General features: G+C 47.4%; 1 protein-coding gene across 5 annotated transcripts in view; it reads left to right on the top strand.

Moving 5' to 3' along the window:
* LOC138251940 (programmed cell death protein 4-like) overlaps positions 1-17,547 on the top strand; it is a 359,042-nt gene that overhangs the window by 326,706 nt on the left and 14,789 nt on the right. For all 5 annotated transcript variants that reach the window (XM_069205725.1, XM_069205696.1, XM_069205706.1 and 2 more), the window contains exons 6-11: positions 1,179-1,400; positions 2,358-2,455; positions 10,940-11,054; positions 11,565-11,672; positions 12,672-12,782; positions 13,929-14,068. In XM_069205725.1, the coding sequence (XP_069061826.1) occupies positions 1,179-1,400; positions 2,358-2,455; positions 10,940-11,054; positions 11,565-11,672; positions 12,672-12,782; positions 13,929-14,068 (794 nt within the window). The remainder of the gene's footprint in view (positions 1-1,178; positions 1,401-2,357; positions 2,456-10,939; positions 11,055-11,564; positions 11,673-12,671; positions 12,783-13,928; positions 14,069-17,547) is intronic.

Below are 17,547 nucleotides of genomic sequence, written 5' to 3'. Positions count from 1 at the left end.
GTTCAAATCAGTCTTGGGGGGAGGGGGGGTGACTCACTTGGAGTGACAAAGCTCCTTAAATTCACAGAACAATGAGCTGTTAAGAGTCTTGGATTCAGATGCATGGGAAAAAAACTAAGCAAGGTACTAGAGTTGCTTGCTATACATACAGTACATTTGAGAGGGGGACTAAGTTAGGTGGCAGCTTCTCCATCTGTCTGAGCCAAGGACGCTTGGGATTTTCCCCTGCCAGGTGCTGCTAGATGTCCAAGAGGACTGACATCCTGTTCTAGCGGTGTTTGGTAACATGAAGCTGTTTCTTAAGAAGACCCCTTTCTAAGTTGCCATCCTCAGGTCTGAATGAACCACTGTCATGTCAGTATATGGCTCTCCTGCTAGTACCGTTTCCTGTAATGAAATGGTGGTGCTTGGTATCGTAGCCACTCCTGAAGTGCTGTCAGACTTTAACATGAACCTGGCTATCTTTGTTCTTACCTTCTTTCCTGTGGCCCATACCTTTTAGTTTAGATAAATATACAGCCCTATGTCATCCGAAGTTTACTTTTCAGTGCAAAAATAGTCCCCATAAATGTCCTTCACTGTTGGTTCTATCTCTGAAGAATGTCCGTGGCAGATAGGTTTCTGCGGTACTTTGGTAGTGTGCCCAAAATCCACATCATCCTTGAGGAGGACAACCATGCCTCCTTTGTCAAAGCCACAACAGCTTCCTGGTGTTTAGATCCACATGTTTGCTCCTTTAACTGCAGAGCAGCCACTTGGCCACCCGGCACGCTTCCTGTAAATACTAGATCTCAACTTCAGAGAAGATAAAGAGTTGTATGAACACTTGGTGTCTGTACCACAGCTTAGCTGGGGGGGACATCATTTGTTTCATATTGAGCAATCTGGCCACATGTGGAGAATGGTGCTGGTAGCTTCTACCAGTGTCTTGCTTCTGAATTGACATAGTTAATGTTAATCTTAACCCATTCAGTACTGTCAGCCTTCATCCTCTTTACTCGTGTCAAGTTAAAGTACCATCTAGCTGGTTATCGCAGAACGGATGGGTGAGGCATGGGGCTTTCAGGATGCTGTGCTTTCCTCTCAGTGCTGGGTACGGTTTGAGCATTTGCGCTGTTTCCGGCTGGTTGCACGTGTGTGATGCTGTGTTTCACCCTCTGTTTTTTCTTCCGACGCAGGCCTTGTTGAAAGAGCTGAATCTGGGTAGGAGAAGGTACGAGTTTTCTTCTCTGGCTGTCTCCATCTCCTTGGAAGGAAAGGCCAGTCACCGAGAACTCACATCTCGGCTCCTCTCCGATCTGGTGGGCAAGATCATGGACCCAGAGGATATCGCTCAGTCCTTTGATAAAATATTGAAGGATCTCCCTGACCTTATTTTGGACACTCCGGAGGCCCCACAGGTAAGTGCCCTTGGGAGTGAGCTATGGCCAGCTCTTGGGCTCAATGATACCTGGGCTGTTTCTGCATGAAGTGGACTCTGGTGAAATGTGGAGATTTAGACCCTGTGCAGCAGCTCTAGACACACCCTAGTCCAGCTGTCGTCAGACAGTTGACCACGAGCTCACCGTAGCTCCCAGACACCTTCAGCACAGAGTCCAGCTTTAAATAAGCACAAGGTCATATTTCCCTTTTAAAGTTAAGCGAAGGCTGTGTTTATTTCACATTGTTATCAAGCTGCAGATAGCAGGCCCTGACCATAAGCAGTGCTCAGTCAGATTTATGGCCCAGTCTTGGTTTGGGCACTTCATAATTGTTAACTCTTCATTTTAATTATCTCCAATTTTAAAATGTCATATTTACAAACAGCAGCCCTCTTCCTCCCAGTGGCCAGTAGACACTGCTCCATATTTAGAAATGAAAAATACAGCCATTGTTCTAAATGAGAGAAATTTAAAGCGCAAAAAAAGTTCCATATTATGAACATTTTTGCAGAACATTTTTCTAAGCTTTAATTTTCTCCCTCACATAAAAAAAAAAAGAAAGTATGTTTGTGTTATGCATATAACGGTGCCACATATGGTGCAAGATATGTCCTGTGTTGCTAGTACATAGCACACAGGCTCTCCACCACCCATACAAACACATCCTGTTCATATGCACACATTTCCATACATCCCCAAAGACCAAGCTCTCCCTTGCACACATGGCAGCCCTGTCAAAGTATTTATTTTCAAACCATAGCATCTGGCTTTATGGACATTAGGCTTAAAGACGATGAAGCTGGGTTGGGGGTGTCTGGTAACCATGCACGAGTTGCTCACAAGGACTCTCACTGATCAGAAGTAGCTCTCACTACAGAAAAGTTTGGAGACCCCTGCTCTAGTCTGTAAATGTCCTGTTCTTTCACCCCTCTGCAGATGTTGGGGCAGTTCATAGCCAGGGCAATTGCTGACCATGCTCTTCCGCTCAACTTCCTGGATCGCTATAAGGGCCAGGTGGGCTGCGAACATGCACGGTAAGTAATGCAGACCCAGGGCAGAAGGATGGGGGCACAGTTGTTCTAATCTCGCATTGGTCATCGCTGGCTGCACAGAACAGCGCCTTATTTACTTGCCTGGCTTTGCATGTCTGCGTCCGCTATCTTTCTGAATGTGATTGCTCACCAAGGAAGCATTTAAGAGCCCACTTCAGCATCCAATAAACTGAGACACCTCACTGAAGCAGTGATTGTCAGGAGTACCTTGGCAACTGTTTGGGGCACATACACTTTCCTGGTAAGTGTAAGGCAGTCCTAAACCCACATATGTGTCGTGGACTACTACTAATCTTGGTTCTGTTAAGCAGTTTCACCTGCTCAGTGTGTTCCATTAGAGACCAGCACCGTAGAGTTGAGTTAAATCTTGGGAAAACGCCCCTTTGTGGAGATGTTTTTAATTGGTAACAAGCCATTTCTCTGTGAGGTCTGCATTCAAGCAAAAGCACTGACACTCGTATAGGTCTGCGACCCCCAACTAGATAGCAAGAGTATGCAGTGCATGTGAATCTACAGCATTAATTGCCACAAACATGGTTACAGGGTATTTAACGTTTTCCTTAGTCACTCGCTCACATTCTTGTATATTTTCTATATGCCTTTCTTCTCACTAGGAAATTAATCAAATAGGGTCTTATGGTGGAAACAAAATTGTTTTTTTTACATATATATATATATATATATATAATGTATGTTCGATGGCATGTGTAGCTGCAGATACACATGCTGTGCACATCCCGCCATCTGGTGTTGATTAAATTGCAAAAATGCACATCGTGTGGTTAGTTCAAAATGGCCACCATTGCCGGGGAACTAGGCATGGGTTGTATTATGTTTGCCCTTTGTCTATGTCTAATATTATTTATTTGTCTGGTTGTCGTTCCTACTCCATCGTGAACAAGGCTACGGCTGAAACGCGTTTGAGGGGAATCCTTTTCCTGATTTTAAATATTTTTCAGCATCGTGAAGGTGTCCTGGCATTTCCCTATTATTAAGGATGTTTTTCATGTATTTCTGAATATATATCTGGGATGGCCTTTGTCTTTATAGTCACAGGCAGCATTTCCATCTACCTGTTCCTTTTGCATCCCTGTTATAAAATAAAATCTAGGGTGGCTGGCGGGAGCAAAGGCTTTTGGTATGCCTGTCACATCAAAAGAACCCAGGAAATGAATGAGTGAAGCTAGACAGGTTAAACTGGAAAATCATTCTTGGACCGCTTGACCTCAAAAGGTCAAAGTGTGATTCTGGGAGTTCTCCATCCTGATGTAGGTATCTGCTTCTTCCTCTTCCCAGGTATGGGTTAGGATACCTGCACCATCTGCAAAGCTCCAGATTGAACACGGTGGGTCCCCTGCAGTGGGCGCTGCGTTGCAGCATGTGTGAAAGAGTCTGGTTTTAAAGAGACTCTCCTCAAAAGAAGTGAGGGCTGTGACGGGCTTAGTAACTCTGTATTAGCAGTCAGGAATGTAATTGTATGTTCGATGGCATCTGTCGCTGTAGATACACATGTTCTGCATTAGCTCGCCATCTGGTGTTGGGTCGGAGTGTTACAAGTTGTTTTTCTTCGAAGAAGTGTTTTCGAGTCACGGGACCGAGTGACTCCTCCTTCTGTGCTCATTGCGCATGGGCGTCGACTCCATCTTCGATTGTTTTCTTTCCGCCATCGGGTTCGGACGTGTTCCTGTCGCTCCGAGTTTCGGAACGGAAAGATAGCTGAAAACGGAAGATTTTCGACGGTATCGTTGCGATCCGGTTCGAGATAAACACATACGACGACGCATTGAACATCGAAGCGCTTCGGTGCCCTTCGGGGTAGATTTCGGCACACCGTCGGGGCCTAGTCGGCCCGACCGCGTGGAGAACAACGCCGATGGAACGGACCCCGTTTCGATTCTGCCCTGAATGCCACAACAAATATCCTTATACGGACCAACACTCGGTCTGTAACCTGTGCCTGTCACCCGAGCACAGCGAAGAATCCTGTGAGGCCTGTCGGGCGTTCCGGTCCCGAAAAACTCTGCGCGACCGTCGAGCGAGAAGACTGCAGATGGCGTCCACGCCAAAGGAGCATCGACAGTTCGAGACAGAAGAGGAACAGGAGGAAGCCTTTTCCATCCAGGATTCAGACTCCGACGAACTCGACAATACAAAAACTGTGAGTAAGACGTCGAGATCAGAACTTAAAAAAGGCAAAAAGGCCCAGGGGACGCCACTGCCAACCGGCCATGGCTCAACCCAAATTCCCGGTGACCAACAATCGGCACCGAAAAAGGCCCATTCAGTGTCGAGATCGTCCGACTCCGGTCGAGACACCGGCACGCAGCCTCCTCGGGACCGAGAGAGTGCTAAAGAGAAGCATCGACACCGAGAGTTCGGTGTCGACACGGATCGACGCCGAGACAGTGGCGCCGAAGACCATAGAGGCCAAGATTTTTCGGCACAAAAGAAGAGGAAGGTTACCTCGGAGCCGAAAAAACAAACAACAGGGTTTTCGGAGCCGAAAAAAGCACCAACAGACCCAGTTTCAGGCTCATATACTGAAGAACATTCTATGTCTTCACAAATGAAAAAACACAGATTCGAACAGGAACTGCAATCCACTGAAGTGGATCACACGCAAAAGCGTATCTTTATTCAGCAGGGGACAGGGAAGATCAGTACCCTTCCACCTGTCAAAAGAAAGAGAACACTTCAGTTTATAGCACTAGAGGCTCCTCAGCAACAAACAGCAAAGAAGGTAACACCTCCTCCCTCGCCTCCACCTGTAACTCCGGCTTCGCCAACTTACACCCCGTCACATTCGCCAGCTCACACCGCCATGAGCCACGATGACCAAGATCAAGACGCGTGGGACTTGTACGATGCACCAGTGTCTGATAACAGCCCAGACACATACCCAACTAGGCCATCACCACCTGAGGACAGCACAGCCTATTCACAAGTGGTGGCTAGAGCAGCACAGTTCCATAATGTGGAACTACACTCTGAACAAGTAGAGGATGACTTTTTATTTAACACCCTCTCCTCCACCCACAGCTCCTATCAAAGCCTGCCTATGCTCCGAGGCATGCTACGCCATGCAAAGGAGATCTTCAAGGAGCCAGTTAAAAGTAGGGCAGTAACGCCTAGAGTGGACAAAAAGTATAAGGCGCCTCCTACGGACCCTGTATTCATCACCTCTCAGCTGCCACCAGATTCTGTGGTGGTAGGGGCTGCCAGAAAACGGGCAAATTCACACACTTCTGGGGATGCACCTCCCCCAGATAAAGAAAGCAGAAAGTTCGATGCAGCCGGGAAGAGGGTCGCTGTCCAAGCAGCAAACCAGTGGCGCATCGCAAACTCACAAGCGCTGCTAGAGCGATACGACAGAGCCCACTGGGATGAGATGCAGCATCTCATTGAACATCTCCCAAAAGATCTACAAAAAAGAGCAAAACAGGTTGTTGAGGAAGGTCAAAACATTTCCAACAATCAAATACGCTCCTCTATGGATGCAGCAGACACAGCCGCAAGGACCATTAATACGTCGGTTACCATCCGTAGGCACGCATGGCTCAGAACGTCTGGATTCAAGCCAGAAATTCAGCAGGCAGTACTTAACATGCCAGTAAACGAAAAACTTCTGTTCGGTCCGGAGGTCGACACAGCCATAGAAAAGCTCAAAAAGGACACTGACACTGCCAAGGCCATGGGCGCACTCTACTCCCCGCAGAGCAGAGGATCTTATACCACCTTCCGCAAAACACCTTTTAGAGGAGGGTTTCGGGGTCAGGCCACACAAGCCAGTACCTCACAGTCCGCACCGTCCACCTACCAGGGACAGTACAGGGGAGGCTTTCGGGGCCAGTATAGAGGAGGGCAATTCCCTAGGAATAGAGGAAGATTTCAAAGCCCCAAAACCACTACCAACAAGCAGTGACTCACACGTCACTCACCCCCTCCACACAACACCAGTGGGGGGAAGGATAGGTCAATATTACGAAGCATGGGAGGAAATCACTACAGACACATGGGTCCTAGCAATTATCCAACATGGTTATTGCATAGAATTCCTGCAATTCCCTCCAGACATACCACCAAAAGCACAGAATTTATCAAAACACCATTCACAGCTTCTAGAGATAGAAGTTCAAGCACTACTGCAAAAAAATGCAATAGAATTAGTACCAAGCACACAAATAAACACAGGAGTTTATTCACTGTACTTCTTGATACCAAAAAAGGACAAAACACTGAGACCAATTCTGGACCTCAGAGTAGTAAACACATTCATCAAATCAGACCACTTTCACATGGTCACACTACAAGAAGTGTTACCATTGCTCAAAAAACACAACTACATGACAACCCTAGACCTCAAAGACGCATATTTCCATATACCAATACATCAATCACACAGAAAATATCTAAGGTTTGTATTCAAAGGAATACATTACCAATTCAAAGTATTGCCTTTCGGTTTAACAACCGCTCCAAGGGTATTCACAAAATGCCTAGCAGTAGTCGCTGCACACATCAGAAGGCAGCAAATACATGTATTCCCGTATCTAGACGACTGGCTAATCAAAACCAGTTCGCTCACACGATGCTCAAACCACACAAATCAAGTCATACAAACCCTCTACAAACTAGGGTTCACCGTCAACTTTGCAAAATCCAACATTCAGCCAAGCAAAGTACAGCAATATCTAGGAGCCATAATAGACACGACAAAAGGAGTAGCAACGCCAACTCCACAAAGAATTCACAATTTCAACAGAGTCATTCAACACATGTCTCCAAATCAGACAATACAAGTAAGAACAATACTACAGCTCCTAGGCATGATGTCCTCATGCATAGCCATTGTCCCAAACGCAAGACTGCACATGAGGCCCTTACAACAGTGCCTAGCCTCACAGTGGTCTCAAGCACAGGGTCACCTTCTAGATCTGGTGTTAATAGACCGCCAAACTTACCTCTCGCTTCTATGGTGGAACAGTATAAATTTAAACAAAGGGTGGCCTTTCCAAGACCCAGTGCCACAGTACGTAATAACAACAGATGCTTCCATGACAGGGTGGGGAGCACATCTCAATCAACACAACATAAGAGGACAATGGAACATACATCAAACAAAACTGCATATAAATCATCTAGAATTATTAGCAGTTTTTCAAGCACTAAAAGCTTTCCAACCAATCATAATCCACAAATAGATCCTTGTCAAAACAGACAACATGACAACGATGTATTATCTAAACAAACAAGGAGGAACACATTCAACGCAGTTAAGCTTATTAGCTCAAAACATATGGAAGTGGGCAATCCACCATCAAATTCGTCTAATAGCACAGTTTATTCCAGGGATCCAGAATCAACTGGCAGACAATCTCTCTCGAGATCACCAGCAAGTCCACGAATGGGAAATCCACCCACAAATTCTAAACACCTACTTCACACTCTGGGGAACACCTCAAATAGACTTATTTGCAACAAAAGAGAACGCAAAATGCCAAAACTTCGCGTCCAGATACCCACACAAGCAATCCCAAGGCAATGCCCTATGGATGAACTGGTCAGGAATATTTGCTTACGCTTTTCCTCCTCTCCCTCTCCTTCCTTATCTAGTAAACAAATTGAGTCAAAACAAACTCAAACTCATTTTAATAGCACCAACGTGGGCAAGACAACCCTGGTACACAACACTGCTAGATCTCTCTGTAGTACCCCACATCAAACTGCCCAACAAACCAGATCTGTTAACGCAACACAACCAACAGATCAGACACCCAGATCCAGCATCGCTGAATCTAGCAATCTGGCTCCTGAAATCCTAGAATTCGGACACTTACAACTTAGCCAAGAGTGTATGGAAGTCATAAAGCAAGCCAGAAGGCCATCCACTAGACACTGCTACGCAAGTAAGTGGAAAAGATTTGTTTGTTACTGCCATCATAATCCGATACAACCACTACACGCAACTCCAAAACATATAGGGGGTGATTCTGACCCCGGCGGTCTTAGACCGCCGGGGCCAGGGTCGGCGGGAGCACCGCCGACAGACCGGCGGTGCTCCAAAGGGCATTCTGACTGCGGCGGTTCTGCCGCGGCCAGAAAGGGTAAACCGACGGTCTCCCGCCGGTTTACCGCTGCCCTTGGAATCAGCTGCGCCGCCATAGGGGATTCTGACACCCCCTACCGCCATCCTGTTCCTGGCGGTTCGCCCGCCAGGAACAGGATGGCGGTAGGGGGTGCCGCGGGGCCCCTGGGGGCCCCTGCCGTGCCCATGCCAATGGCATGGGCACGGCAGGGGCCCCCGTAAGAGGGCCCCACTGTGTATTTCAGTGTCTGCCTAGCAGACACTGAAATACGCGACGGGTGCAAACTGCACCCGTCGCACATGCCCACTCCGCCGGCTCCATTCGGAGCCGGCTTCCTCGTGGGGAGGGGTTTCCCGCTGGGCTGGCGGGCGGCCTTCTGGCGGTCACCCGCCAGCCCAGCGGGAAAGCCAGAATGGCCTCCGCGGTCTTTCGACCGCGGAGCGGCCATATGGCGGTTCCCTCCAGGCGGGCGGCGACCGCCGCCCGCCGGGGTCAAAATGACCCCCATAGTAAATTACTTGCTCCATTTACAAAAAGCAAAGCTAGCCTTCTCTTCGATTAAAATACACCTTGCAGCAATATCTGCATACCTGCAGACTACCTATTCAACTTCCTTGTATAGGATACCAGTCATCAAAGCATTCATAGAAGGTCTTAAAAGAATTATACCACCAAGAACACCACCTGTTCCTTCATGGAACCTAAACGTGGTCCTAACAAGACTCATGGGCAAACCTTTCGAACCCATGCACTCTTGCGGAATACAATTCCTAACCTGGAAAGTTGCCTTTCTCATCGCCATTACATCTCTAAGAAGAGTAAGTGAAATTCAAGCGTTCACAACACAAGAACCTTTTATGCAAATACATAAAAATAAGGTCGTCCTACGACCTAATCCAAAATTTTTACCAAAAGTTATTTCACCGTTCCATCTAAATCAAACGGTAGAACTACCCGTTTTTTTCCCACAGCCAGATTCTGTGGCTGAAAGAGCACTACATACATTAGATGTCAAAAGAGCATTAATGTACTACATTGACAGAACAAAGAACATCAGAAAAACTAAACAGCTATTTATTGCATTCCAAAAACCTCATGCAGGTAACCCAATATCAAAACAAGGTATAGCCAGATGGATAGTTAAATGCATCCAAATCTGCTACCTTAAAGCAAAAAGACAACTGCCCATTACTCCCAGGGCACATTCAACAAGGAAAAAAGGTGCTTCAATGGCCTTTTTAGGAAACATCCCAATGCATGAAATATGTAAGGCAGCCACATGGTCTACGCCTCACACATTCACCAAACACTACTGTATAGATGTGCTATCCGCACAACAAGCTACAGTAGGTCAAGCTGTATTAAGAACTCTATTTCAGACAACTTCTACTCCTACAGGCTAAACCACCGCTTATGGGGAACTAACTGCTTACTAGTCTATGCAGAACATGTGTATCTACAGCGACAGATGCCATCGAACTGAAAATGTCACTTACCCAGTGTACATCTGTTCGTGGCATCAGTCGCTGAGATTCACATGTGCCCACCCACCTCCCCGGAAGCCTGTAGCAGTTCAGAAGTTACCTTCAATTTTGTACATTTGTATATATATTATTTACACCTTTAATAGGTACATACTTACACATTTCATTGCGCGGGCACTATTACTATAGTACAACTCCTACCTCACCCTCTGCGGGGAAAACAATCGAAGATGGAGTCGACGCCCATGCGCAATGAGCACAGAAGGAGGAGTCACTCGGTCCCGTGACTCGAAAACACTTCTTCGAAGAAAAACAACTTGTAACACTCCGACCCAACACCAGATGGCGAGCTAATGCAGAACATGTGAATCTCAGCGACTGATGCCACGAACAGATGTACACTGGGTAAGTGACATTTTCATTATATAGCGCTTTACTATCCTTGACGCGGTGTTGAAGCACTTTACAGCGAGTAGCACGATGCTCCAGAACCCAAAGGATTAGTGGTGGATTAGTACAGGGAAATATACATTGTTAATTTGAGCGGCCGACATGCGCATCTGTTAGTTTGATTGGATAGGACAAAGGAAGGCTGCAGGAGGAAAGTTCTGTAAGAGTTATTTTGGGGATCATAGCAGTAAAATGAGAGAAATGGATACTGAATCTCATGGCCTCAGTCATCCAATTGGAACCGTGGGGTACGCCCAGTTGTGGGTGTTCAACCAACAAATCCATGTAACTCTTTGGTATACCATCCCACACTGCTCTCCAAGAGCTAGTAATGCATGTACTCCGGTGCTAACGTTGTAATTGAAAGTGACCTGATGTGACTGAACGAGTTGAGATGCGCACTGATCGCAGTCTCATTTCTCATTCTTGTGCCACTGTCTTTGCAGGGCCGCTCTAGACCGAGCTGCTGTCCTTCTCCGTATCAAACGGGAAATCATCCGCCTGGACAACGTCTGGGGCGTGGGCGGTGGCCAGAGACCTGTGAAGCATCTCATCAGAGAGGTCTGACTTGCTAAGTCCTGGTGCTAAAAACATGGGCCTCGGCTCAGGGAGATAGTCCCTCTTGTACGCTTCACCTGCGTCCCATTCTCTTTGATTTCTGTGTGTCCTGCCATGGCATTGTCACCATGTTTCAAAATTAGTTTCCACTCCACATAGATTTTTTTTTTTTTTTTTTAAATGTCCTATTCCCTCTCTTCCATTTTCTTTTAAGAGAAGTCTCATGTGGCTAGTATGGTTTGACTGACTGGGATGTAAATCCAGCTTAAGCAGCCTGCCTACTTTTTCTTCTAATCTAGATGGCACTTTTAGGGGTCAAAGCAAGGTTTGGGGGGGAGTGAGGGGGGTTTGTGTGTGTCTACGTAACCCTCTTCCTGCGTCTCATCTTCCTGATATGGGGCCCCCCTAAACCATGTGCACCCATGCTTTTCTTCCCAGATAGACATGCTCTTGATAGGTCCCAATAAGTACACATGTAGAGCATTCACTTTTTTTTTCATGTTCCTCCTATAGATGAATCTTCTTCTGAAGGAGTACCTGACCACAGGACAGGTCGCGGAGGCACAGCACTGCCTCCGCGAGTTGGAGGTCCCACACTTCCATCATGAGCTGGTCTACGAGGTAGGTTGTCGCCTTCTGTGATCCGCTTGTAAATTGCACTGATGTTGGGTAGATGTTTTCATGTTCCTCCTGCACAGGAGCCTTCTTCTGAAGGAGTATCTGACCACGGGGCAGGTTGTGGGAGCACAGCACTGCCTCCGCGAGTTGGAGGCCCCACACTTCCATCCTGAGCTGGTCTACGAGATAGGTTGTCGCTTTGTTTGAGCCTCTTGTAAACTGACCTGATTGCAGATAGATACTTCGTTCCACGCAGAGAGCAGGTTTCTTTTTATGTGAGGACTGAAGTTTAGGTTCGGTGTAGATGATCTTTGCGCCACAGTCCACTCTTCCACGAGTGGGATTGTTTCTTCCTGCTGCTGTGATTAACCATAGAGTCAGTGTGTGTGTCCTGGTCTTTACTGTTTGTATCTACGGGTCTATCTTGTTTTGTTCATGTTTTATACTCTTCTGTGCCCTGTGGTTTTTGACCTATTTTCTGTCTCTGCTTAAGAGGTTTGTTTTTTGACATCTCTTGGGTGTTGGCTGCTAGCTGTTCTTTCTGCTCCGCTAGTGTGTGCATTTTTATTTTTGCGTTGTCTCTGTGAATGGTCATGTTCCCATCTATTCATGCACCTCAAGCATTGTGTGTTTTTTTAAATGTTGTCTTTGTCTCAGAATCTCTGGCTTGTTCTTGCCAGAATTGCTTATGTTCTGTTACCTTTCTGTTCCTCAGGCTTGTTGTTATTTGGCTGTTTTGCAGTCAGTGTTGCTCTGAGGTTTGTCTTCTCTTTCCTGTTCATTCTCATCTCACCAGTTTGCTCCATGCGTTGCCTCTAGTATTGGTCGCTTGTTTCCCTCTTGCTGCTCAGCTAGTGTTAATCTGAGATTTCTGATCTGTTCTGTTTTTTTGTCTCTGCGGCTTGTCCCAGTAGTTGTTTTTAGTATTTATTGTGTGTTTCTCTGGCTGCTTACCTGGTGGTGTTGTGGTTTTCTGGTGATTTGTGTTTTTTTTCTCCCCAGGCTCTGTTGATGGTGCTGGAGTCCAACGGAGAGGCCCCGGTTGTGATGATAGTGAAGCTGCTGAAGGGTCTTTGGGAGACCGGCCTTGTGACCTTGGACCAGATGAACCGGGTGAGTGTTTGCCACGTGGCCGCATTCGCGAAGAGCCCATCCAGAAGTCGACCATGCTTGGGTCAGGCACAGAAAGCAGAATGTTTGTTCTTTCTTATTTCCAAGTCAGATTTCAGAGATGTGCTAAGCCTAACTAAGCTTAACATGCTAGAAGCTGGTGTTCATCTGCGGGTGGGTGATCAGAGCCCGCTGCTAAGGGTCCGGCTATAGAAATGGGGTCCTTGGTATCTAATAATGACCTCACCAGTTGATCACATCGTGTGGTTGGGCCCCATAATTGTATAGCTGCCTGTGGCCTGCGTTGATATCCCAGGATCTCTAGTATTCTGAGTCCGGCTTGCTCGTGGTATTAACGCTGTGATAAAGTTCTGGTAGTTTGGGCTCAGTGTGTGGACCCTACAGGTCACTGATGCAAGTTCTACGTCAGTGGTTCCCAACCTGTGGCCTGGAGACCACAGGGGAAGGGGGCCTTGAAGCTGCCTCAGGGGGCCCGCGACTGCTTAGAAAATTAACCACTATTAACAGATTAATAAAGTGTATAAAATAAGGTGTCAATGTACAATTGAAAAATGTAGAACGTACTGTAAACGTCAATTTGAAATTGGAGGGTAAAAATGAAATTAGTATCCTCAGGTAGCTTTGTGGGAGCCGTGCAGGTGCGTGAAACATAATATAGTGTGGACGATGTGTGGCTTCAATTGAATTTAGGAAAGCTCCAACCTTCCTATTTTTTTTTATTTTATTATATATATGTGTTTGTAAATTAAATAAAATGTGGTATCAGTTGTGTATTATCATGTGTGTATGCGTTTGATGGAATGCTTGTTTCTGTATTTTTGTGTATTGTTTTGAAGTTCAAATCATCGACAATGTTTAGGCCTAGGTCCCTGGATTCCAATAATGACTCGGTGGAGGGGGTCCCTGGGTTCCAGTAATGATGACGTGGGGGGTCCACATAAGTCAAAAGGTTGGGAACCACTGTCCTCCGCTTCTGTAATCCATAAATCCATTAAAAATGATTGGTTTCGGTCATGGGAACGACTGTTACCGTGCTTCAGAGTGGTAAAGCTGTGGTGAGCACCTTTTAGGAAGAGGTTCCTGCTTCCATATTGTTGCTGACGTTCATCGAAGTCTTGTGCTCCTCAGGGCTTCCAGCGAGTGTATGACGAGTTACCGGACATCAATCTTGACGTGCCTCTCGCACACAACATCATGGAGAACTTGGTGGATCTCTGCTTCGAGGAGGCCGTCATCACCAAGCATCTGAGGGATGCCTGCCCTTCAAGGTGAGCTTGACACCTGCCCACTCTCTCCTGCCTCTACCCCTCCCCACCACAGGAGGCCATCAGGAGCAACCTGCCCTCAGGTCACCACCTGTACACCTCCCCACCACAGGTGCCCTCCTACTCCAGCCCTCCCTCTCTCGGTCTCCCTTGTTAGGTCACTTCCCATCCCCCCCTACTAAAAGAGGCCCCAACGAGTAGCCTGCCTCCACCCCTGTACTGTCTCTCTCCCCCCTCCTCCAGTCGCCTCCCATCCCCCTACCGCAGAAGGGCCCAGGAGAAGCTCGCCCTCTTCTGACTCCAAACCCCCCGCTTGACCTCCTCAACCGTCGCCCCATCACTGGATCACCCTCGGGAGCAACTTCTTCCTCCTCCTCTGGCCTCCTGTCTCCCTAGATCCAGCTCCCTAGTCTAAATTCTTTAGTCACCTCCCATTCCCCCTACTCCAGGAGGTCCTCGGGAGCAGCTGCTCCCCCTCCAGCCCCTCCTGCTCAACCTCCAGCCCCTCCTGCTCAACCTCCATAGTCTCTCTCCCCAGTCACCTACCATCCACCCACCCCAGGCAGGAGACCTTCATGAGCAGCTATTCCACCCTATCCCCCCTCCCCAAACTACTCAAGGGTGGAAACCTTCATGAGCAGCCACACTCCACCCCCCAACTACCACTCCTCAAGGCTGGATGTCTTCATATACAGCCATACCCCTCACCACCACTCTCCAAGACTGGAGACCTTCATGAGCAGCCATACCCCTCACCACCACTCTCCAAAGCTGGAGACCTTCATGAGCAGCCATACCCCCACCCCCCGCCTCTCCAAGACTGGAGACGTTCATGAGCAGCCATACCCCTCACCACCACTCTCCAAAGCTGGAGACCTTCATGAGCAGCCATACTCGCCACCCACACCTCAAGGCTGGAGACCTTCATGAGCAGCCATACCCCCCCCCCCTCCAAGACTGGAGACCTTCATGACCAGGCATACCCCTCACCACCACTCTCCAAAGCTGGAGACCTTCATGTGCAGCCATACTCACCACCCACACCCCAAGGCTGGAGACCTTCATGAGCAGCCATACCCCCACACCCCCCCCCCCTCTCCAAGACTGGAGACCTTCATGAGCAGCCATACCCCCACCCCCCCCCCCCCCCTCTCCAAGACTGGAGACCTTCATGAGCAGCCATACCCCTCACCACCACTCTCCAAAGCTGGAGACCTTCATGTGCAGCCATACTCACCACCCACACCCCAAGACTGGAGACCTTCATGAGCAGCCATACCCCCACACCCCCCCCCCTCTCCAAGACTGGAGACCTTCATGAGCAGCCATACCCCTCACCACCACTCTCCAAAGCTGGAGACCTTCATGTGCAGCCATACCCCCCACACCACCCCTCTCCAAGACTGGAGACCTTCATGAGCAGCCATACCTCCCACTCCCCCAAGACTGGAGACCTTCATGAGCAGCCATAACCCTCTCCCCCACCCTCAAAGGCTGGAGACCTTCATGAGCAGCCATAACCCTCTCCCCCACCCTCAAAGGCTGGAGGCCCTCATGAGCAACCATAACCCCCACCCCCCCTACTCTATCTCTCTGGCCTAGAGATTGGACCTGGGAGATATCAGCTTTTATCAGCACTTGTGACCTGCCTCGAGTCGTGGCGCCCGAAAGTGTTTGTGGCTGTTCGTTAATGTTTTATGAACACATTGCTAAAAAGGCTTTTTCTTATCATGTTACTGCTACAAGAAACCCTGCTCACCTTCATTTCTTGCACCAGTGAATTTATAACCATGTGGTCTGTCGTCTGATTTATTCTAAATCCAATGTTTTTGACAATGTAATTATTGCAAATTCTTCTTTTTTATAACCATAAATGGCATCTAATTTCACAAAAATACTTTTTCAAATAAATATCGTTTTAGAAATGTTTCGAGGGAATAATGCGTGCTTGTAACATAAATTGAGCTTATGACACCTTAGGTCTTGGTTTCTTTTTCTAGCCAAATAATTTAAGTTATTTCTCATGATAAACCTGTGACAAAACAGTTTGTTTATCCAAAGACGGAGGCTTCCCAGTTCATTTATTGAGCACCTCATCTGTGGAGCCGCATATTCTGTGATTCCATGTTTACATCAAAGCAGAAAAGAAGGCAGAAACAGAATAGATGGTGAGAAGACATAAATAGAGAATAGCGAGAAATACAACTTAAGGAAAATAAAATGTACTCAAAAGAAACCACTAAAAAAGGACCATATCTCTGCCAAAATAGTAACAACCCACCCAACTATTGGGCAAAAAAAATGATCAACGAGTTTACTAATTCAGCCAAAAGATGCTGCAGGAATAAACCATCAAAAATAAGGGAACCCCAAGTTTATGGAGCAGGGAGGTGGCATAGGTCCGCCCTCTGCCATTTTTTCCATTATTCCCAATGAATAAATATTCACAAATATACAATATTTGAGTGATTTGCTATAATAACGATGTTACAATTTTTGGATCTAGGATTAAGGACAAAAGGCTACAGGGTAGTAAATTCATTGATGTCTCACATTAAAGCGAGCGGGGTTCCTTTGTAGCAGTATTTCATTATGCCTTCCCCGCTACCTAAAATTGGGGTTCGCATTTTGCTGATTTCATAATATGTTCTCCTTGTATGCTGTTCGGTGTGTTATGTGTACTCGTGTCTGATTTCCTGTGCTATGACTGGTGGCTGCTTTTTCTTCTTTCGTGACTCGGAGGCAGCAGAACAGAGGAAGCCGTCTGTGGTTTAGCGATTCCTCCGCTGTCTCGCACCACTTTCCGGGGTTGGGCGTGAGGCTTACTTGCTGCACCCTAGGGGAGATTCACTTTAGTTTGTTGCTCTTGATAGTGGGGGACATGGTGCACCAGTTGTGAGACTATTTGGGGTTCTGCAGAGGGTCCCCATCTCTTGGCCAACTGCATGCCTTTCAATCTAGCTCGGACTGGGTGTCGACACAGAAGGAGCCCTTGTAGGGCGTCAGCCGTAGTCCTACAGGGACCATCTGCATGTCTGCCATCTTGGATGCGTGTTCCCCCATTGGGTGTGGAAGCGCATTGAGAGAGCTCCCAGTTAGTTTTGGTAAAGCCTGTCGAAAAGACCTCAAGGAATACCAGAAAGCGGTTGAGATAAGTCAACAAGATTGACACGGGAAAGTTTTGGGGTTGGGGGGTGTTCGGGGGAGATTGACTTAATCACAAAATGGAATAGGGTCAACATGTGATTCCTGAGGCTCCTCAACACCATTTTAGATGGTGAACCCAAGACTCTGATTCACGGTGATAAAATGCATCAGGCGAGAAGCAGACGTGGCGCGGCTATCGGTTAGAGAACAGCCGTGATCCACGATGGACAAGATTGGTTTATCAAGTGGTTCTGACGACCCTCGACCTCTCTTCTTCTGCAAGCCAAACCACACTCAGGCTGGGAAGCACACATGGGTTAGTTCAAAATAAAGAG

Source organism: Pleurodeles waltl, chromosome 1_1 (genome assembly GCF_031143425.1).
Source record: "Pleurodeles waltl isolate 20211129_DDA chromosome 1_1, aPleWal1.hap1.20221129, whole genome shotgun sequence".
In the NCBI taxonomy this organism is placed as follows: domain Eukaryota; kingdom Metazoa; phylum Chordata; class Amphibia; order Caudata; family Salamandridae; genus Pleurodeles; species Pleurodeles waltl.
The sequence above is the reverse complement of the archived record's forward strand: the minus strand, read 5'-3'. Positions and strand labels throughout refer to the sequence as shown.